The sequence below is a fragment of the Siphateles boraxobius genome, unplaced genomic scaffold (assembly GCF_051911475.1).
Source record: "Siphateles boraxobius isolate OS27281-9 unplaced genomic scaffold, OSU_SipBor_1 6, whole genome shotgun sequence".
Taxonomy (NCBI): Eukaryota; Metazoa; Chordata; class Actinopteri; order Cypriniformes; family Leuciscidae; genus Siphateles; species Siphateles boraxobius.
In genome coordinates, this window is record NW_027509186.1 from 3,983,429 (window position 1) to 4,007,763 (window position 24,335).

At 44.9% G+C, this 24,335-nt stretch overlaps 1 protein-coding gene across 3 annotated transcripts in view; it reads right to left on the minus strand.

Annotated features, from left to right (window-relative positions):
- The window catches only part of LOC143715757 (FGGY carbohydrate kinase domain-containing protein-like), a 44,066-nt gene extending 32,979 nt beyond the window's left edge, over positions 1–11,087 (minus strand). The window contains exons 1-7 of one of the 3 annotated variants that reach the window (XM_077207491.1): positions 10,952–11,087; positions 5,870–6,061; positions 5,654–5,765; positions 5,437–5,588; positions 5,264–5,352; positions 3,595–3,710; positions 3,374–3,502 (exon numbers count right to left, since the gene is read on the minus strand). In XM_077207491.1, coding sequence (XP_077063606.1) covers positions 3,374–3,502; positions 3,595–3,710; positions 5,264–5,352; positions 5,437–5,588; positions 5,654–5,765; positions 5,870–6,049 — 778 coding nt within the window. In that variant the 5' untranslated portion in view covers positions 6,050–6,061; positions 10,952–11,087. The remainder of the gene's footprint in view (positions 1–3,373; positions 3,503–3,594; positions 3,711–5,263; positions 5,353–5,436; positions 5,589–5,653; positions 5,766–5,869; positions 6,062–10,951) is intronic. The other 2 variants (XM_077207489.1, XM_077207490.1) reach the window with 2 other exon arrangements.
- Positions 11,088–24,335: the final 13,248 nt, after the last annotated feature.

Consider the following 24,335-nt stretch of genomic DNA (forward strand, 5'->3'; position numbering starts at 1 on the left):
GGCGCACCTGGGGTCTCGCGGCCACTAAACAGAGCCTGTCCAGATGGATAGTGGAAGCTATCACATTTGCTTATAAGTCTAAAGGTCTGCAATGCCCCTTGGGCATCAGGGCGCATTCCACCAGAGGCGTGGCCTCGTCGTGGGCTTGGTCCAGCGGAATTTCCATTCATGACATTTGTGAGGCGGCAGGCTAGGCCTCTCCCTCCACATTTGTTAGGTTTTATAACCTGGAAGTTCCCGCCTTGCAGGCTAGACTTCTGTCAGTGTGAGCAGTGCGTTTGTCCTGCCCAGATGATCATGCGCAGACTTCTCTCACGCGACGTTAGCTCTCCTGGTTGAGCTGCACTATATAGTGAATAGTAATATGGACCGGCGACGCCGCTCTGTATACCCTGTATGTGCTTATAACATGTGCTGGCCCGCATTGCTGGCCACCTGTTTCCCACTTATCTATGTTCCCCGGGAATCCCTGGGACTCATGAAGTGGAGGCTGGGCGCACGGCGTTGACAATGGGTTCCCGTAGTGTAAGCTAGCTTACGCAATACGAGAGAACCTCTCGTAAGAGAACGATACTTGGTTACTAACGTAACCTCGGTTCTCTCTAGAAGAGGGAACGAGTATTGCGTAACCTGACTGTGCAGGCGCCACGAGCGTTTTTCGCTTCAGCTGCTGAAACCAGTGACACAGCCAACGAGCCTGGCTTTTATACGCTAAGCCACCCCCATTTTGGGGGGCTATGAGCCGTAAGGGCGCGAAGCGCCCTCATTGGACGTGACGTCACGCACGAGGCTCAGTGGTAGGCTGCAGCAGTTGCCGCAGGGCAGCCAATGAGCACGCAAGATGGCCTGCTCTAAGTCTGCTGGCTGCTGTACTGCGTTGACAATAAATACAATATTAAGGATAATTTTTGGCTTCAATATCTCGAGCAAAGATGACTTTACCCATAGCGTAAGCTAGCTTACGCAATACTCGTTCCCTCTTCTAGAGAGAACCGAGGTAACTTTAGTAACCGAGTATCGTTTCAATGATCAAAGTTCCGATAAATTGATTTTTTGTCTCCAAAAAGAAAGCGATTCTGAACCGAAATGAGTCGTCCTGTAATTCCAGTCTCACTTCCTGATATGGTAAAACCCACGGTATTGTTAATGTTCGCATCCCAGTGTATATCAAGAGCTGAGATTCAGATATGATAATGAGGGTTTGGTTTCAGACCAATCACAGCAGACTGGGCCATCTGACCAATCAGAGCAGAGCAGCTCTCAGAGAGGCGGGGTTTCGAGAGACTGAATCCTTGATCGAAGCATTTCAGACACAGAGAGAAAAAAGCTGATGCTGCAGTGGATATTATGAGGAAATTAAAGTGTTCCTGCTTATTCTTGTTGTTTACAGTAGAGGTCGACCGATAGTGGATTTTACAGATACAGATATTTAGGTTTGACCGTACATGCCGATAACCGATTATTCAACCAATATTTTTTTTTAAATGGATACTGGATTAAAAACAAACATAACACTCCAGTAAAACAGTGCTGAACTGAAATATGCTAAATTAAATAAATATATAAATATGAATATATTAAAATGAGAAGTTCTACATAACTAACTATACAGAAAATAATTTAGACATTAAAATATTGCAGATATGTGCTTCTTTAGCTATAACCTAGAAACATAGCCTATATAAATTTCATAGGTAACACTTTGGAAGTCCCATTTGTTAACAAGGATGTATTAGCTAGCTTTCATGAACTATATGCATTATGCAATATATGTTTTACTGCATGTATTAATATTTGAGCAATACAATTGTACCTTGATCATTCATATTAGTTCATAGTACATTAACTAAGGTAATAACAGATAAAATAAAAATTAAAACTCAATTTAAAATGTATTAGTAAATGTTGAAATTAACAAACTAACAATTAATAATACTTATACAACATTTATTAACCTAAGTTCATGCTAAAAAATGTAATCTTATTGTAAAGTGTTACCATTTCATATAAATCCAAAGAGTCATGCTTAAAGATGGCCATATTTTAAATATCTGCAAAGGCCAGAGCATTAAAATTACATAAATGTAGACCTATATTACATGTATAGTCTCTTTGCTTCTATTTTAGAACACATGATGATTGTTTTATCAAAATAACAATATGTGTTGTAGTGATAAAAATATAAAGACCTGATCTATTTAGGAGTGAAGCGGGTTGTCGAAGGTCACACACTCAAACAGAAGTGGAGTGACACCGTATTTAACGCAGTGTAAATGCGCTCATTATGGCCTTGGTTACACTGTCAGTGAAATGAGACCAAGTTCAGATTTTTTGCTCATATGTGACACAGATCGGATGTGTTATATGACTGTGTAAACAGGGAAAAAACGCATGCATTCGGATATTTCGAGAATCTGTTTCAGGCCTCGTTCATATGTGGAAATAAATCAGATATAAATCATATATGTGCCAATGCGACTGTCATGTAAAAGGCAGGATTTTCTGAGGCATTACGTCTCCGCGGTTTAATGACGAGAGACAACCCCAACACGCATCTGCGAAGGGACGGTTGGTGTCGTCATAGGAGAGGAATGTGGACACACGATGACACAACATATCAAAAGTTGGCTAGCTCATCCTAACATTTCGGACCCACTGCTTCTCGTTAAAGCCCGCCACAATCTCATGAAAGTGCATATCTATACCACTAATTTTATTTCTCGTGCCATTTACACCAAAAATAGTTTTTGAGTGCATATGATATAAATGAATGAGGCATTTATATAGCGCTTCCAAACAATGGTAATTTCAATAATATGTTCTTTATGGTGTGTAATACGCACGCACTCCACACCCCTAATCCTACCCAAGGGGTTTACAGTGCGTATTATGCACGCAAAACTATTTTTGGCGTATAAATGGCGCGAGAAATAAAATTAGTTACGCACTTTCATGAGATCGTGTTGTATGTTCCCAGCAGTCCCGAGATCTCTCGCACACAATAACTGAAGCACATGCGCTGCTGCGATGATGGCCCTTTTCGTCGTCCTCCGCCTCACAATCATGCTGATGTTTGGCGAACTTCGCATATATCGCAGAGCTAGCATCAAGCATATTTCGCATTCGTCCATCTGTGCAAGAACCAACTTTAAGCATGCGCGATGTTTCAGATAGTATGTCAAATCGGAAATGGGTCACAATTGAAAAAGACGTGTAAACGGACAGTCAAATAAATTGGATATAGGCAACAAATCAGAATTGGGCATCAAGACCTGCAGTGTAAACGAGGCCATGACACAGTTTTCTCTTCATTTCAAAGAGACGTGGATGAGCGAGCGCTGCATTAGCACTCAGCTGGTGTGGCGTATCATACCTAACCCTCCTGCGTGTGCGTCTATGAGTGAAGCGGCCACAGCCGTTCCCGGTCTCAGGCCCAGATCTGCAGCCGCCTCTGCGGTCAGTCCTCGTCCTACAGGAGTCCCAGGAATACAAGTCTGCTCACCTGCACACACACACACACACACACACACACACACTATCAGTCAACATGACCGGCTGAACACACACAGACACCTGAGCTTTACTCTCTCCCACCGATTTTACAATAGCTGTTTTCCATCAGGTCCTCCAAGCCGATGGCGCTCCAGAAGGTGTCGTCCCAGCCTTCAGACGGAGAATACGTCCACTTACAGACAAGAGTACAGAGAGACCTGCATCAGGAGAGCAAGACATGCTGTGTATCACTGCTTGAGCACCTGGCCCTTTGCCCCTTGGTGCCCAAAGAGCCCTTTTGTCAAGGCAAAATTTCCTATCCTTTTTTTGTAATTAAAGGCCCTTTTGTGGATGCCTGCCCAATCTAACTATTAGTAAAATTAATGAATAATAATTTAGCCGTAAATAAAATGACCCACATGATGACCTTTCACCTGACGAACTCACCCGGATGACACGCCGCACGCGCATTTTTTAATATCGCGCGCACTACCAGAGGATATCTTCAACACCTCGGCTGCTGGTGTATCATTCTCAGCAAAGTGATTTTGAGGTTTGTTTACTTATTATTGTTATTATTTTACAAGAACGACGTGAAGAGATGTTGTTTATATTGCTGTGTGTAGCCTGCATAAGTAACGTTAGCTTGCTGTTTGAGGGAGAAAAGTTTTAAGAGTGTCGAGGGGCCTGGTCTTTTTATGTCATTTGACTAAAAACTATTCATACTTTGAACTACTATTATTATTATTACAGTATTTATTTAAAAAATGTCGAGAACCTTAAAAATAATTATCACATTACTAGTAAGGCTTACCATATTTATATTTAAGGCTTTTCTTATTTTTTTCTACCTGCAGGTCTTGGTGTGCAGCAGCTTCTGTGAGCATCTCCCTCACAGCAAAGGCAGCAAACTCACTTAAGGACTTCAGTAAGAATTTACCAGAACAGGCATATCTATATATTTATATCGCTGTGGGCCTCTAGTCAGTCAACGTAGTGTGATTGCTTAGATCTACGTCACACATAGGCTCACTATTGGCCGACGCTGGTCATGTGGGTGATGCGTGTGACATACAACAACAGAAGCTTACGCTGTTACACTAGTGAACTGACTCGAGGCCCACAGAGAAGGAAATTAATAGTTGAAATAAAGTCGTTATTTTTGTTTGTTTTTGCGCACTAAAAGTATTCTCATCGTTTGATAAACTTAAGATTGAGCCACTGTAGTCACTTGGACTATTTTAACGATGTCTTTAATAACTTTTCGGGGAACAAGTTTCAATCCCTTAGAAGCCTATGGAGGAGTGATCCAGCTCTCAGATTTCATCAAAAATACCTTAATTCGTGTTCTGAAAATGAACGAATGTCTTACGGGGTTGGAACGAGGGAGAGTAAATCCTGACAGAATTTACATTTTTGGGTGAACTATCCCTTTAAACAAGTTTTAGTGTTTTCTTCTTCCTTCATATTTGAAATATATAAAATATTTGTGACATAACTGTATATTTGTTTGTGTTCTTTGTGCAAAAAAGCTAAGTGAACCTCAAGGAACATATTAAAATCTTTTGTAAAAATCTGCTTTAAAGATTTGACTTGGCTAAAGTGGTTGAAGTGATGGATCTGATTTAAAGAAGTAATTTCATATACATTACTGTAGTCAATTACATATATTGAGCTGCATCAGCAGTTTTGTAGATCTACAACCCTAAAGTTGTTTTTATCACAGAATGAATGTCGTCTATGAAACAGTTGTGCGGATCCTGCATCTCACCTGCATAAGGACCCTGTAGCTTTCCAGGATAGAAAGTCTGGAAGGTCAAAGAAATGTGCCGCGTCTTTCCAACAGGTTTCCTGCAGATTCTAAACGCAAAAGAAGAAACAAGCGTCTGAAACACAAGTGTTTATAGTTCTCTCGCTCTTCCTCAGGATCCCAGCGCTCCTCACCTCTTTGAGCCACAGTAGTTTGGGCGGCTGCATTTCGGGCGACATCACCCCGCCGACCCCCTGAAGCACTCTGTGTTTGGTGTGTGTGATCCGAGCGGCTTGTTCTGCGGCCCGGTGGTCCATCCACATCACCACGTTCCTCTCTCGGACGCCTGCAAGTAACACTGGGTCAGAGCGCTGGCTCACGCTCTCCGCATGAGTGATGAACACGCCTCACCTGTGTGATTGACAGCCACGGGCTGGAAGTGCCGATCCAGAGCCACCAGTGAACAGGTGGCATCAAACCCGAGCCCTCGAACACACGTCACGTCAATGTCCTGAGTCACTCTCTGAAAATAAACGCAAACAGCCGTTTGACCAACACAACTCCAACAGAGTCCTAGACAATGATGATGCACAGTTTATGTGCCTGCCGGACAGATGGTCGCCCCACCTTCACGGCCCGGCAGCACTTGCTCCAGATATCAGCTGACGACTGCTCATAATGCTCCGCACGCGGCTCCCAGATGACAACGGGCTCCTCTGCTGTGTGCTTGACCTGACCGTCCGGAGTGACCAGAGCCGCTCGCACACTGGCAGTGCCCACATCCACCGCCACATAATACCTGCTCATCTCACTGGACACCTGCGGAAACACACACACGTGTGCTAAGCACCCTCAAACACAAGCAAGAGCACCCTCAGTTGATACTGTAATAATACATTGTATTTGGATAACAGATTTTGGCCCGAACCCAGAGTAATCCCAGGTTTGGGATAGGACAACTAAGTGAGGAGATGGGGTGGTGGATGGACGCTGGAAAACTGTCATATAACAGCGGTAAAAGCTACTGTATGTATACCTCCTTATGTTAATTGAGTTGCCTGGATGACTCCCATGACAATTACTAGGTTAATTATCTCAAAGTGCTTCTCCCGAACTCTGTTAATAAAACATCATTTCACGAGTTCACACTTACATATAGGGGTGTGACAGTTATTATATAACCGTGAGACCGACGGTTATAGTTAAACACCGTCATTAGAGCTCTATAACCGCCAAAACCGTGTTATTTAAATTATTTTTACAAACATGTCTTGTTTGTAATGTAATGTTTGTAATTCAGAATGTTTAAATACTAATATCAGCTTACGAGGGAAACGGAGGCGGAGTTAAGTGATGCTTGGCCGGAGACTGCTGCAGGAGATGATTCGAGAGAGGTCTGTGCCACTTTACCGATCAGAGCGCGCGCTGACACGGAGTAAAGCCTTGTTTATACTCGACGCGTCCGCACGAGCGCGAAGATGCGCGCGGCAAAAATGACGCGACGGGTGTGCAAGATCGGTAAAGCCTTGTTTATACTCGACGCGTCCGCACGAGCGCGAGTCTCGGCTGACTGCGTGCGCACCTCTCCAAACAGACGAGGCGTTTATATTTGACACGCTCGCCGTTGTGCTATTCTGTGAAACGACAGGGGGCGACTTGGAGTAATTCTCCTCTAAACCACCAGGAATCAGCAGTGAAGAAGTAGCTTGCCGGTTATTAATTGCTGAAATTCATATGAAAAGAGTAATAAATGCAGTAGGTTTATTGTACTTTCACTGCATGTAAACTAGTTAAACAACTGAAGCCTTATTGAAGAGTGTTTAAACCTTAATTTCATCAGCAGGGCTTACTTCTGCTATTGTAGGCTTATTTTGTAAATGTAAGCAGTTACTTTAGACAAGTGCAAACTGGGTGCTTAATGCAAATGTGTTCCTATTCACAAAATGCAAATGTCTCTGTGTATAGAAGGATCATAAACATGCTGGTACAGACGTACCAGTTCGGCCAGATTCGGCTCAAAGTCGTTCATCTTCGGATGCGGCGCCGAGCGAGATTTTACAAAAAGTGCCGTGCACACCGCCAGGCGAAATGGGGTCTTGCGCACCCAAACGCACACGACCGCCCACACCGCAATAACGTCATTTTTGCCGCGCGCACCTTCGCGCTCTAGCGGACGCGTCGGGTATAAACAAGGCTTTATGTGTTTGGTTATTACTTCGCTCGACCGGAAGGGGTCGCGCTGCATCCGACGGGAGCCTGCAGCTCACAACATCGGAAGAGCGATAATTATAGGGTAAAGAAACAACCAACCAAATTAAAAAGTCATTTTTTTATTCCATTTCCACCTATCATAGTCCTCAAGTATCTCTGGTTATTTTAACGTCTATTTTTAATCAGTAATTATGTTCAGGATAGGGTACACATTTTCTAAGAGCTATTTCCTTGTTGTGGATTAAAGTCCTTGTCTCTTCACACGTGTGTGTGTGTGTGTGTGTGTGTGTGTGTGTGTGTGTGTGTGTGTGTGTGTGTGTGTGTGTGTGTGTGTGTGTGTGTGTGTGTGTGTGTGTGTGTGTGTGTGTGTGTGTATTTATGTATTATGCACATTTTATTATTGTTCTTCTGTCTTTTACAACTGTTTTAACTATTGTTCTAGTGTAGCGATGTTTCAGACAGTTGTAATTGTATAACTGGAGTGACAAACAACTTGAATGTGAGGCTACATGGTAAATTCAAATTATCCAAGCATGACTTAGGCCCCATCCACACTACTACGTTTTAGTTTAGAAACGGAGACCTTTTGCTACGTTTGCACCTCCCGTCCACACTAAAACGGCAAAAATGAAGACCTAAAACGGAGAAGTTTAGAAACGCTGCCGACCCCGTTTTGCGTTTTGAATCTCCGGAGGGCGTTTTAGTGAAGACGGGTCAAAACGGAGGACTTTAGAAACGATGACGCAGAGGCTCACGCTCGGCTCTCTGATTGGATGTCATACAACGGAAGAAAACGCACAACAACAGCCTGGACTACCAGTTACGTTAGAGCAAGTAAATTCTGCATTTCACAATGCTATAACTGCCTACATGCACCGGAGGCAAGCTATTATTCCAGCGACCTGTGACAGTTCCCGTGTGCAGCGGCGGTATCGACCATACATGGAGCGTCGGTCATGGGTTAAGCCGGGACGAACCAGCACATGGTGGGATAATTTTATCAATGAAGTTGTGGTTCCTGAGGAATGGTGCGAAAACTCTTGAATGTCCAGATCGGCACTTAACAACCTCAGAGAAATCTGAGGAATAATCAATCCGTTTCCTGTTTACACCGGCACGCGCATGCCCAGTGTAGGTGAATGGTCACGTGATCCGCGTTTTCAGTCGTTTTAATGTGGAAGGAGATCAGTTCTAATACGCAGCTCAAACGCTGGTGTGGACGGAGATCGTCTTCGTTTTAATTCTCCGTTTCTAAACTAAAACGCAGTAGTGTGGATGGGGCCTTAGCCTACCAACCTGTGTAGGAGGAGCTGACTGCTCTTCATCAATACTGCTGTACCTATACTGAGCCGTTTCACTGCTGCTGTAGAAGCTGTGGCTGCCTCTGACTCTTTTCTTTTTTGAAGAAGCTCTGAATATCTCTGCTTCTCTTCATAACTATTCTCTTAACCCTAACCCTGGGGGAAATGTAATTCAATCACTCAATCAATCAGTTAGTCAATTCACTTTGAAGTAATAGCTATAACTACAAACATAAAGCAGGATCATTGTCAAATTGGGTTAGAATCAGTGTGCAAAATACAGGTGTTCGTGGGGCTCTGGAACCCCTTAAATAACAGCTTTGACTCCATTAAAATGTCAAAAAGAAAGGTGTCAGCAATGTGCCTAAATATAGGATCTACAAAGGTTTATTTTTACATAACTAAACTGTTTTTATAACGTACTCGGTTACTAACGTAACCTCGGTTCTCTCTAGAGAGGGAACGAGTACTGCGTAATATCTTACGCTATGGGGAAAACCTCTTTTCCACGAGATATTGAAGCCAAAAATTATCCTTAATTTTGAATTAATGTAAAACGCTGTGCAGCAGCATGCAGATATAGGTTAAGACGGCTTGCGCGCCTATTGGCTGCCCTGCGCCAACAGCAGCAGCCTATCGAGAGTGGCTCTGCGTGACACATATCCAATGGGGGCATTTTACGCCCATTTCATCACGTCCCGCCAGAAAGGGCGTGGTCACGCCCTATAAACATAGCTCTATTAGGCTGGTACAACTGGTTTTCATCTCTTCAGCGAAGCATCACCGCATCGCTGGATCCGGAGTGAGAAGCCACGCCGTCTGAGAAAAAGCACACAGCGGGACGAGCCTTGAGTCTGAAGTCGCTGGCATCGCCGCGTAGCCTTAGAGATGTATTGTGCATTGTTGGCGGCTTCATTGCACTTTGTGAGATCGTGATGAAATGACAGAGCGACAGCATTAGTGATTGTAAAGGGAGCAGTCTTGACTCGCATTCGAGGCTTCAGCCTATATAATCCATTGAATAACACTATTATTTTTCATGCTGCTAAGAGAACCGACGCCAATTGCATGCTGTAAAGTTTCAGAAGTGACCTGGATTCACGCAGCACGGGATAGAAATATGACGCTAAAATAGTAACGCATTGAAGCAATGTAAAGGCACACTAAATTAATAGAAAAATATTTGTAGTATATATATATTTTAAATTCTATTCCAAATATTGGCAAAAGTTATGACTTGTAAATAATAGGAATGTAACGACCAAATCTCACGATACGATAATACCTCGGTGTAAAGACCACGGTACGATCATTATTGCGATATTTAAAAAAAAGAACGAAAGAGTGACAAATGAAGACTTGGAAAAAGGTGCCATATGTGTTTATTAAACAATGATTAAACATTACAATGATGTACAAATTAACCATGTAATTTCCTGACTCTTTTTTTTATCCTCATAACTTCTGCTTAGAAGGTATATACACACACACACACACACACACACACACATACAGAGAGAGAGAGAGAGAGAGAGGGGGGGGGGAGAGAGAGAGGGGGGGGGGAGAGAGAGGGGGGGGGAGAGAGGGGAGAGAGAGAGAGGGGGGGGAGAGAGGGGGGGGGAGAGAGAGAGAGGGGGGGAGAGAGGGGAGAGAGAGAGAGAGAGAGAGAGAGGGGGGGAGAGAGAGAGAGGGGGGGGAGAGAGAGAGAGAGAGAGAGAGTGGGTGAGAGAGAGAGAGAGGGGGGAGAGTGAGAGAGAGAGAGAGGGGGGAGAGAGAGAGAGAGAGGGGGGAGAGTGAGAGAGAGGGGGGGAGAGAGGGGAGAGTGAGAGAGAGAGAGAGGAGAGAGAGAGAGAGAGGGAGAGAGAGAGAGAGAGAGAGAGGGGGGAGAGTGAGAGAGAGAGAGAGAGAGAGAGAGAGAGAGAGAGAGAGAGAGAGAGAGAGAGCGAGAGACAGACAAACAAACACACACACACACACAGCGACAGACAGACGGACACACACACGGGTTAATATTTGGGTGAACTCCCCTCATTACTGTCATTACGTTAGTTAATTCACTCTCACTACTGCAAAAAGATAAAACTGAATACAGCGCGCTATTTCCTTCATGCAAATTTCATATCCGTTTGCAACTGCTTTGTTAGTTTACATCGGTAGAATGACTGTAACATTAAGTCTCTCACAGTGAAACTCCTACCTGCTTCGCGCGCGTCTGGAGTAAACGCGTTTACTCTCGTTCACTTCTGCAGGACTTCAGTCAGAGTTTCAGCGACTGAAGAGAAAAACATTCACAATGTACTTTGGATTTTCGCTTACGGCGCTCGAGCGCGACCAAAAAGTACGACCGCGCGAGACTCAATAGCATTCGTGCCGAGGTCATTATGGGATAGTTACTATGGGATAGTTAGAATAAAACCCTTTCAAACCCTGCACTCACTGTGCGGGGTTAATGCAGGAATCCTGCAAGACAGAATGAAAATCCTACAGAACAGGATATTGCTGAGCAGGGGCGTTGCTAGGGTCTTGATACATTGGGGGCTTAGCCCAGTCCGCACCACCCACCCCCGCTTTTGGTAACTACTACTTCTACTCAGAGGCACATAATAATAAGCAATAATATCATCAATGGAGGGTGTGGGGGACCTCCCCCAGGGAACGTTGGGCATTAAACACTTCATTTCCTGCATTCAGGTGCATTTTTTGTAGCATTTTAAATGATATGTAAAAAGATAGAATGCTTTATTTGTAGAACTGTAACAGCTATTCACAGAAACACAAATAAATAATACATGAATATGAAATAATATTTTAAAAAATGAATATAAAACTATGTATATATACTGTGTATTTAGATATTTATCTATCTATATTTATCTACATCTATTTATACACACACACAAACACACACACACACACACACACACACACACACACACACACACACACACACACACACACATCACTCCAACAGTCTGCTTGTATAAGTCTGGAAAAGGAACTATAGCAGGCATGAAAACGGGCCAGGGGTGAAAAAGGTGAGAAGGATATTACCCCTCTAGGGGGGTTCGGGGACACGCTCCCCCGTAAGAAAAATTTAAATATTCTATATTTGAAACCATCAATCTGATGCATTTTGAGATGCATTTTTGCCAACCTGGGGAGAGCTGGAGAAACTTAACTTCAGCCATGAGTCAAAAATATTATGGCCTCCGTAGCGTTAGCTAATAATTTTCCACTGGAGCTTTAGCTAGCTGGCTAACGTTGCGTTCTCTCCTGCTGTGTTCAACGACTCGATTCATCAAGCTAAGCCTATGTGAACAAAGCTCCTGGGTAACTTAGATATAGCCTACCAGAAATTATTAGGGATGTCCCGATACCATTTTTTCTGAACCGATCCGATCCGATACCAAAAATTTTGAGTATCGACCGATACCGATCAGATACCAGCGCAGTTTTTTTTTAAATCAAGTAGAATTTCTATAACTCTACCCTTTAACCAATGGCTCTTTTAGTCTCTCTCTCTCTCTCTCTCTCTCTCTCTCTCTCTCTCCTCTGGTGCGCACTCTAAATGCAAGCATATTATTGTAACCACAGTAACTTTGATCTGCTTGAACACATTTTAATCGTCTTTAATACATGATTCCGAAGGATAGATTAAAAGACCTGTTCATTTTTTAAATAAATACAAATTTATTAAATAATAATAATAATTATCAATAAATTAAATTTTTTGAGATCCGGGGCTATAAAAAAAACATCCGGGACTGAAGCCCCGAATGCCCATGTCTAAGACGCGCCTGTTGCTGAGTCCTGTAGGTTTGTCCACATACTGTCCTGTAGGATTGATAACATCCCACAGAAATGATAAGCCCTGCAAGATTCAGAATGTAGATTGATTTATTGATTGGTTGATTAAATAAATAAACTAATCACAAACTTAAGGATATAAAACATTTATTACCTAACTACCCTAACTTACTAGCTAGCTATCATATATCCCAGCTAACACAGTTACGTTGTGAAGACGTAACAGGACCGGCCCATATTCGTCTCAATGACCTAACTGGTATGTTCTGAGGAGGTAACATCAAAGGACCGTTTTAGTCCTAACAACGACCAAAATACCACGTAAAAACAACAACAAAAAACACTGCATACATTTAATCAGCATTTATTCAGTGTTACCTGTACTATTGTGTGTATGCACCGCATGCATCAATGTGTCACACACATGTGTGCCTCAAGAATCAATCACCTAGAAAACATTTATATCATTTAATAATCAGCAGTTAGTTAATGACATTCTCCACCTCAAGATAATAAATAATTAACATATAATTTTTAACATATATATATATATTAAAAGTTAACAAGTTATTGAGAAGTGAAAATTTGGCATATACATTCATTTTAATTAATTTGATCTTACTTTAAGGAAAAAAATACGAAAATTTCAACAACAAAAAAATCAAAAAGTCTTATTTGTTTTCCAAAAGTAGGAGTGTTTCATCATCTTCATCATGCTGCTGCACACCTTTTCTCTGGTCTTGCTGCTGCAAAATGAAAAGTAGCTGGTCAATATAATTTATTTAAAATATGATGGTTTCATTATATTAATCATGTAAGATAACTATAAATATACTATAAATCCAGTAATTGTATTTACTAAATGGTTAAAATGCAGGAAACAAATAAATGCAATAGTGAGTTTATTAGGATTAGTGGATTACAAAATCGGATATAGGGATTACGTGAGAACCGGTTCTCTTCACACTTCATGACAGTAGGTGGCGACATGCACCTATTGATGTTGGTTCGCAACCCGCCATTACACCAAATGAAGAAGGACGGTTGTTCGGCAGTTGTTGAACGATATAAGAAAAAACTCCAGCTGCGCTCTATGTGAGTAACCATGAATTATATTTTTCATTTTAATATTTTATTTGTTGTTAGGATTGTCAGATGTCAACTATATGTAAATTATGACGAGGTGAGATGCGCTAATCATGTTAGCTTATAGCACGAGATCCAAACTTTTGTTTTACCTAACTTACCGTTAATTAGATTCGAATGAGCGGAATTGGAATAATTAAAATTCAAACCTACCCCAAGCCTAACTGACCTAAACGACAGACTGTCAGATGTTCTTTGTTTGTGCAACTTTAAGTAAATCAAACCAGTGACTAAACGGTCAACTTCACATTGTTTCTACTTTTAGTAAAAGAAAAGTACTAAGTGAACTGAACATGTAATCTCCCTTTTTTTTAAATTATGTAATTAGAATATAATAACTATTTTACAGAAAACTGCACCAAAGGAGCTTACATTCTGACAGCTTGCTGGAGCTTAAGTGTGTCTGCCACAATGTCCTCCACTGTTGCTTGCTGGATTCTAGGATTGGACATCATCACTGCCTCTGTAATATTAAATTCCTTAACTATGCAGCAATGGTTAAAAAAGTACTGGTAATACAGGTCTTTTGTGTCACTAACATATAGGACTTGCTCTTCCCTTTCTTCCCCTTCAGACTAAACTCCTTCCAGACACTGTAGGAGGCCAGTGCCCGCATCACCCGCCGGGTGTTTTCCCCAGGGTTTGGACCTCCAACAAGACTTAAATGGTGTGTCTACAAGATGGAATACATTTTCAAAATGGTAATAACTTTTGTTATTTAACTTAATTCTAACACTTTTTTGGCATTTCACGGATAGTTCACTATTAACATACCACACTATTCCGAAATGTCTCCTCTTCATTTTTTCTTCGAGAGAGAGAGGAGTTCCTCCATAGTGGCACACACATCAAGGCTCATCTCCTCCACTCGCTGACTAGTCCCATCACCCAGGGCACGAGCACAGTTCATACAGGGCTGCTGTTGAGCTCCTCATCGCCTTCATCTCACTCTCAATGCTGATGATTCTCTGAGTGAGTAACTCAGGAGTTGATCTGGGAGAATCAAGATTGATTCATTCAAATAAAGGTAAAAATTAAGTTTCAAATTATGTTTTGCATTTACCATTCTTCTGGATGTCTCTAGGAGGCGCTGGTCTTAATGATGCATCAAGAATGGTATAATCTTCAGGTCTTGCTGGTGTTAGTGTGGTTTGTTTGTTGGGTTTAAATGCTCGGGGAAATGGCACCTGAGGTTCCACTGTAAATTAGAAGGTAATTACTAAAAAATAGGAACAAACGAAAAACGATGAAATCTACTGGTATTGGTATCAATCAACTAATGAAATTTTGGTATTCTGAAAACCCCCAAACACTTTTTAATATGAAATTGTGCACAAGTGGTAAAGTAAAATAATTAAAACTAAGAAAGGCCTACCAGTTGATGTACAGTTCACCCGGCTCTTCTTTTTGGGGTGAGGTACTGAAGAAGTATCTTTTAAAAAAATGAATAAAAATGATTTTAGAATTACTTTAATTGTTTACTTGTAAACTTATTTCACATGCTCAGGTTCATACCTCCATCAGAGCTGCTGAGACACACTGGTCGTTTTTTTCTCTTGGGAACGTCATCAGAGCTCCCCACAGAAGACTGCACAGCTGCTCTTTTGGACCACTTCTTTGCAGTTTCATAGTCACCTGAAGTAAAAATACAGTGAGTATAATGTAGCATTCCTTAACAGAGTTGCACTAACATTTTGTTTGAATGATCCTTTAAAGTAAAATGAAATACCTGTTTTTGCAAACACTCTGACCCTGTGCCTGGTCCAATTTTTTTTATTCAATTCAAATTTATTTGTATAGCGCTTTTCACAATACACATTGTCTCAAAGCAGCTTTACAGAAAGTACATTTCGGAAATGTACATAGAAAAATACAGTTAGTTAATCATGTATTAATTTATGGCATAACATATCGCCGGCTTTGAGTCGTCTCTTCACAGGCGTCGAGTCGTCTCTTCACAGGCGTCGAGTCGTCTCTTCACAGGCGTTGGGGCATCTAAAGTCTCCGTGAGAGGCTGGATACAAACTGGAGCTGACGAACGCTATTTACCTCGGGACTAGCGTCCCGAGATAACAGCAGAAAGGCAGATGGGAAATAATTAGCATAGCTGATGTTCATAATGTTAATGCATTCGAACTGATTCAGCAGTAGTATTAAAGGTTAAGCATTAAGTGAATGCTTGGTTAAAGAGATGCGTCTTTAATCTAGTTTTAAACTGGGACAGCGAGTCTGAGTCTCGTACAATATCAGGAAGGCTATTCCAGAGTTTAGGAGCTAAATGCGAGAACGCCCTCCCTCCTTTAGTGGACTTAGATATCCTAGGAATGACCAGAAGCCTCGAATTTAGTGATCTTAAAGAGCGCGATGGATTGTATGGCGATAGAAGGTCTGTTAAATACACAGGAGCTAAACCATTTAGGGCTTTATAGGTCAGTAGGAATACTTTGTAATTGATACGTAACTTAATAGGTAACCAGTGTAGAGATGATAAAATAGGTGTTATATGATCATATTTTCTTGATCTAGTAAGAACTCTAGCGGCTGCATTTTGCACTAACTGTAGCTTGTTTATTGAGGATGCAGGACAACCAGCTAATAAAGCATTACAGTAATCTAGTCTCGAGGTCATGAATGCATGAACTAACTTTTCTGCATCAGAAACAGATAGCATGTTACGTAGCTTAGCAATGTTTCTGAGGTGGAAAAAGGCTGTTCTTGTAATATATGAAATATGATTTTCGAAAGTCAAGTTGCGGTCTAGTATAACACCCAGGTCTTTTACTGTAGTGGATAAAGTAACAGGACATCCTTCTAAATTGAAGTTGTATTGTAAGGGATTTTGTGGGTAGTTTTTTGGACCAATAAGTAGTACCTCCGTTTTATCTGAATTTAATAGCAGGAAATTACACGTCATCCAGCATTTTATATCATTTAGACACTCTGTCAATTTAGATAAGTTAGTGTTTTCATCTGGTCGTGATGAGATATATAATTGAGTGTCATCAGCATAACAGTGGAAATTAATTCCATGTTTTCTTATAATATTACCAAGTGGCAGCATATATATTGAGAATAGCAGAGGGCCTAACACCGATCCTTGCGGCACTCCATAGTCTACTGACGTTATCTTTGATTTTTCCCCATTTAAACAGACAAAATGATAACGGTCTGATAAGTACGATCTAAACCCGCTTAATGCCTGTCCCTGAACACCAGTGTAGTTTTGTAGTCGATCCAAGAGTATTTTATGATCGATAGTGTCGAACGCAGCGCTAAGATCGAGTAGAACTAGTATTGAGATACAGCCTTGGTCAGAAGCTAAAAGTAAATCATTTGTAATTTTAACTAGCGCAGTTTCTGTGCTATGATGCGGTCTGAATCCCGACTGGAATTTTTCATAGATATCATTTTCTTGCAAGAAAGAGCACATTTGAGCGGTCACAACTTTTTCTAGTATTTTAGACATAAATGGAAGATTTGAGATGGGTCTGTAATTTGCTAAGTTATTTGGATCTAATTGCGGTTTCTTAATGAGAGGTTGTATTACTGCCAGCTTGAATATTCTTGGAACATGACCTAAAGATAAAGACGATTTAATAATATTAAGAAGAGGCTCTTCCACTACAGGTAACACTTCTTTCAGTAGTTTAGTGGGTGTTGGATCTAATAAACATGTTGTTGGTTTAGATGCAATGATAAGTTTATTTAGCTCTTCCTGTCCTATAGTTGTAAAGCGGTGTAGTTGTTCTAGAGGGGCCATAATTGAGGCTGAATCATAAGACATCATAGAGGATTGTATATTTACAATTGTGTTTCGGATGGTTTCTATTTTCTCATTGAAGTAATTCATAAAATCATTACTCAAACTGCTAGTCAGCTCAGCCATCGTTCTTCTCTGTTTTCGCGCATGCGCATTAGTGCCTTCGCGCATGCCCAGTCGCACAAACGCGGTACAAACGAGACACCATCAAAACGGAGGATCGAATCCCGACCGAAGCACAAACATTATATTACACACTATTATATTCATATTATGCCTATTTCATGTGTATACATAAAAGTAACATGCTGTGTATTATTTGTTTCACCTTTTATTCAAATCTGTTGTGTTAAACATTATATTGTATTTATATTGTGTCACCTTATTAAAATGTATGTTAAATAATATATTGTATTCATATTGTTTCCCCTTTTTATATTGTTTCACCCTTTTCTGCATAGATATATTGTATTTATATTGTTTCACCTTTTTCTGCATATATATTACAATTTGTTATGTTAAACATTATATTACATTTATATTATGTCAATAATTTTATTTCGATGTATAAATAAAAGTTACATGCCGTGTATTATTCGTTTCACCTTTTTCTTCAGTAAAAAAAATATCAATTAAATATCTGTTGTTGTTGTTGTTGTTGTTGTTGATGATGATGTATAGATGCAGAAAACACCAAACACAGCAGCAGTAGACAGTGTGAAATAGATTATTTATTTGAAACTACAATACAATAAAACATGATAATGATGATGATGATAATGATTTTGATGATGATGATGATAGTAATAATAATAATAAAAATAGAGCATCAGAGCAGACACATGGCATAAATATTCTGGGGCGAGATGCAGAACAGTGGTAGTGATGCAGAACAGTGGCACAAGGCTTCATTCCTCTTATTTTAAACCACATAAATCACAGCAGACAGACGCATAGTATAAGGGCTCATTACAGACATGCATGGATGCATAAAGCAGCAGCATACAGTGTGAAGTACCAACGCGGCGCCAACAGAGCCAGTGGCAACTGGACGTAAATCCAAAGACAGTGACCACATTATTGAACATACCCACATGTCCAAAAGGCCTATATAACTTGTCAACGCATAAAATCAGAACAGCACAAATGCATGACAATGTGTTATACAGGTGTGAATGTGTTATACAGGTGTAAATGGGACAGACAATGTTTTCTTTTCTTTTTCTTAAGCCATATGATAGGCAGCAGACACACACAGTATAGGCCCGTATAACTTGTCAGTGTAAAGAATCAGAATAGTACAAAGGCATGGCAATGTTGTACAGGTGTGAATGGGATACACAATGTTTTTTTTTTGCGGTAGAAAAGTTGTGGCAGGTGTGGACCGGTGTTTGTAGGAAGCCTCCACACCGCGGCAAGGTCCGGGTCCTTGTGGAGGGTAAAGTCAATGTCTTTAAAAAACAAACAAACAAACACTGAAACAACTATATACACCTGCCCTAGCGAGAATGCGAAATCAGTCCGGGGCTCGACCCTGGTCCTTCATCTCCCTCAGCCAGTCCTCCACACTCTTACCCGCCGCGGCGGCAGAGCAAAAATGTACATTGCCGTAGCGGGTGTGTCCGGTCTCCCTCCGCTTTGGCTGGCCGCATCTCCTGCACTTTTGTTCTTGTGGCACGCCGGCCCGGGCAGCGACGATTGCTCCTGCCGCTGCCCTCTGCTCAGCCCTCTTCCTCCTCAGCCATTCAGTTTTGTAAGCAGAGCGAGGCTGAGGAGGGGGAGCAGGAGGTGGTGCAGGCAGCCGAGGGCCGGCGTGATGTGCGGCGGCCAGCGGCAGAGAGAGGACGTGTGGGGCTGGCGTTGTCCGAGGGAGCGTTGGGATGGGGAGCACCCTCACACTCTGCTGGGGCAGTGAGAGGTCCAGAAAGAGAGGCTGTGTTGCCGGAAAAGGTCCTGTTGCAGCTGCAGCAGCTGGTGGTATGGCCAGGACAACAGCTGAGGGGGCAGGCGGTAAAGGCGCCAGTGGGCGCACTGGCGCTGGCAGAACAGGCACCGGTGCTGCCACAGCCGGTGCTGCTGCCAGAGGTCCCGCCACCCTTGGCGCTGCCGTCCTCGCCTGGCCTGTTGCTGCTGCCGGAGAACGATCCACCGCTGTTGCTGGGCACGGCGCCGAACCCGCTGCCGCTGCCGCTGGTGGTCGTCCCTCTGCTGCAACGCCTGAAGCCAGCACAGTCCTCTCCTTCTCCCGCTGCATCCTGGTGGAACCTGAAAACGGATTTCAACGTAGTGTTTTAGTTACATATAGAATTTTGAGAGCATGCCATTCAAGCATGTCATTACCATAACATCAAAAGCATCAAACATACCACAGCGAGAGGGTCCTGGCGTTCAGCTCAAAGAGCTGTATGGGCACCCGAGCCATCAGCCTCTGGTGGCCCAGCACAAGGTCCCGGATGTGCTGGTACCGAAGCAGTATGCTGTCCCACCGCGACCTCCGGGCACCGCGCGCACGGCTGCCCGAGGGGATCAAGCGGCAGAGCTGGGTGCATACTGCCTCTACCAGCCGGCTTGCGCTGGGACTGCTGGCAGGTCCAGAGGTCTCTCCGACCAGGCAGCTGTGGACAATGGACAAAAACAATGACAGATATGAGCATGATAATGGGCAACATTACATAAAGCAGCTTGTTTGTACAACAGGGAAATGTATGATGGAAGCGTAGCCTTACCGTCTCAAGCTTTCCACACCAGGTATACTGGTGCGGCTTGGCTTGGCTGCCATGAAGCGCCCCTGAGCTGGCCTGTCCCTGTAGCGGGGAGGGTAAACTACTCGGGCCCTGTCGTACGGTGACAGGGCCTCGTAGAGCCTGATAAGCTCGTCTACCCTCCCCTCGGACAAGGCCGGGTCGTGACGCAACCCCACCAAGGCCGTGGCCAACTGGACCACGGCCAGGTACCCCGGCTGGTCATCCGGTCCTCTGTAGTCCTGCAGACACACAAGAAGAGATGGAAAACAATAAGTCAGTTGGATGGAACAGAGCGAGCGCAGTTTTTGGTGATGCGAGATGCACTGCAGTCGCAGACCACAAAGAGGTGGCGTGCTTACCTCAGCAGCCTGCTGAGGCTCTGGCGAGGACCGGCCGGGGGAGTGGGGTGCGGGCTCGGGGGCACCGGTCGGACTGGATGGCTCGGGCGCGGGTGCGTCAGCCGGTCGCCCTGACCGCGGGTCCGTCTGAGGAGCTGGGAACTCGCCAGGCACGTGCAGGGTGAGGTCCTCCACCTCCTGCGGGCCGTCGGCGAGCTCATCATCCTCGACGAGTTGGGGAACGTCCCCCCCCGCGTCCGGAATGTCAGGGTCCAAGCTGACGTCCTGCAGCACTCTGCCCGTCTGGGAGTACAGGTACTCGATGCCGATGAGTTCCCCTGAAGTACAACAACACAAATCGCATCAGTCAGTCTGGTACAAATATCATTCAGTGTGGACACGTGTAAGCGAGGTGGCTATTGTGTTCTTACCCGTGTACTCCCTGGGCTTGGTGTAATCGTTGACCATACTCGTGCCAAGCACCCTTTGGCTGAGCTGGTCAAGGGAGTGCTGCAGGGGGCCATTGTAGGAGCGGAGCAGCGGCCGTCCCTCCTGTGCCATGGACGCCGCCCTGTCGGCGTTCCACCGCGTCAACCCCTCCAGGAGAAATGCCTGGAAGTGCCAGGGATTGGCACTTTCTCCTGAGGAGGAACACAGATCTGTTTAGCAGTTTATTCAGTGAACACAATGTGAATGACAGCGAGTCGATGACAGTGAAAGATTGACATGACAGTGAAGCATGTGAAACATACCTGGAATGAAACGGTTGAGATGCAGGTGGAACGACTCCAGGGACGTGGAGCCTCGTGCACAACGGTACACCGGCAGGCTGATCCCCCCCTTGGTCATCCTGCCGGTCTCAGTGTACAGCTCCACGCCCGGCGGGTCCTGGATGCAATGGAGGTGGCGCCGCTGCTCCGTCCAGATCTTCTGGATGCGGTCTTGGTCCAGCAGGGAAATCCCCATGGTGTCTCGTCCGTTGGCACCGCCGAAGGTTTCCAGGAGGTCACCGATCAGCCGCTCCGTCTCCGCCGCTCCACGCGTGCGGCGACGGCAATGGAGAGCCATATTCTTGCGGCTGACGTGCCTCCACACTCCGGCGTCGGACGAGAAGGTCATCCCCTGTGCCTCAAGCATCCTCTTCTTCGCCTTGAGCAACCGGGCTGCGTCCTCTGGGTCCCACAGGAAGATGCACGAAGACAGCTGCTCCAGGAAGGGTTTATACAGCTGGTGGCTCTCGGTGGTGACACCTGTTATGGAAAAATGCATGTTATATCAAGTTATGGAACCATGATGTCTCTTACTGTGATGCTGTTTGTTTAATTATTGTTTTTGCCACAACGTACCTGACGCGAACCGCCGCATCAGGTGCCAGATGTCCAGCCGGACCACCAGCTTGTCCCACTTCCCGAACATGTCAGCTGTCTTGGATCCCCCGTGGGACGAACAACAGTCCCGGTCGACGTAGAGGAGCTGAGGCGGCTCCACCCCAGCGTCCCGATACCGCCGCATTAACCCCGCAGCCATGGGCAACAGGCCGGCACCCTCGGCGTCCGTGAGCACGGACATGAGCACCTGTCCGTGCTCGTTGCCGACGTTCGTTGCCCACGCTGCGGTCTGGGCGGCAGCACCGGCGAGCTTCCGGGTCACCTGTTTGAAAGAATAAAGCATCTCAGTAAGGCTGCACGCACATAGCCAGAGCGTGATACTCCGCACCACATTTATATACATATATATTTATAAATACATAGCACCACATTTACCTTCTTGGTCGAATCCATCTTCAAAACCGTTCCAAAGACGGAGGTGACCCGGGCCTTCACGTCCTCCAGGCGGGAGAGGATGTCGTGGCAGTACACCATTAACAGCCACGCGTACTGGGGCACGGGTGGCGGTTTTGGTGGTGGGGTGCACATGCGCACGACACCTTGCGACGTGAAGGGCTCCATGACGCTGAGGTAGTGTATGGACCGCCGCATCCAGGCCTCTGTGTGTGCCTCACAGAGTTTTTTGTACAGCTGCGTGGCGCTGTTCCCCCGAGTACGCTCACGCAGCTGAATGATTACCCGCCGGTCGCAGGCAAGCCTACAGAGAGGAGCACATCATGTGTTACAGAAGAGCCACACACAGACACACTGTGACAGTGTTCAGACAGGTACTTACTTGTAGGTGAGGATTGCCGGCAAGAAGGCGCCACACACAGACACACTGTGACAGTGTTCAGACGATGCCCCTCTCCCAGCTGACCCACGACCTCCTGCGACCAGGCAGCTACCTTCCTCTTACACCGACGGCACTCCAGGTACTCGGTGGCCATCAAGTACCAGCCGTCGATGTCCAGGACCCTCCGGATGGTCCTGTAGAGCCCACACTTGGTGAGGGGCGTCCGGCATGTCGGCCGGACGCCCCACAGACGCAGGGGCGTCCAGAGGAACAGCCGACACGCGAAGAAGGCAGCTGGTGAGGCGGGTGGCTGAGTGTAACTCGGCCGGGGCTGAGGGGGGTCCCACCACAGCTTGAGGTCTGTGGTGAGTTTGGTCCTCCCCTCGCTGTCTGTCTTGAACAGCTCCCGGGCCGATCCACTCCTGCTCTTCCACGGTGAGAGCTGTCCGCCAGCTCTCAGGCAACCGGGACTGTGAGGGAAAAAAACAACACAAACAAACACACCTTAAGGAGGCTGAGAGGAGGTGCTACATGCAGTTTGACAGTCAACTTCACTGAGTTGTGCCGTCCATGAGTACGGGCACGGTGTGTGAGTGTGTGTGTGTTTGTGTGTCTGTGTTTGTACCTCAGCCGAAGCAGGAGTGGGCGTTGCGGGCTGCTCCACTTTCCTCTCCTTCCTCTTCCTCTTCGCCGGCGCTGGTGCCAGGGTGGCCTCCCCAGATGGCGTCTCCTCCACGGAGACGCGACGGGGCTCCTCCCTGGTCAACGCCGGAGCCCGAGCCGGAACCGCGAGCGTAGGTGGAGCAGACGCAACTCGAGGTGGTGGCGGTGGGGGAGGGATGGAGGACAATGCCGGAGGAGGTGGAGATGGAGGCCTCACCACCAGCGGGAGAGTCTGAAGGACCTGTACGTGAGCTTCAGACACATTCACACACAACAAAATGGCATCAGCACAATGATAGTCATGGGGCAACACACAGGCAGGCAAGACTAAGTGAGTCTGAGTGTTAATGACGTGCAGCATGCTAGTGATTAGATGACATGCAGAATGCAAGTAATTAGATGACGTACAGCATGCCAGTGATAGGGCAGATGGTTTAGTGCTACAAGGTGAATGTCAAGAGATGCAGCAGGGCCAAGGGAAGTAGACATGTGAAGGTGGTTAAGCAAATCTACATTGCCACTACGTTCTACACATCTACCACCGACAAAGACGGCTACATTACCTGCCAAACCTACCTTTGGTCTTCAAGCATCAGCTGTAGAGACCAGTAAATGAAACCATTACAGTTAATACAAAAATACAGCCAGAAGAATATATATTGAGGGGCAAATGTTACAGTGCGACACGTCCAGTGTGGTGCCAGTTACCCGTTTCTAAGTCAGTGGCCATCTGGACCAGTTCCTCGTCCGTCACCTCTGTGGGGGGGGGGGGGGGGGCGGCGGCGGAACCGAGGGGCGCTGGTCTCTGACGGATGTAGACACCGCTGTGGGGTGGGAGGGCAATGGTTAGTCAATCCTGTACACTGAACCTCTGTTGTGTTAAAGAGAAAGAAAGAGATCTACCTGGAACTGCAGGCCGTGCTGGTGTGGTCATCAGCTTCCTGACCTTGGCCTGCAGCT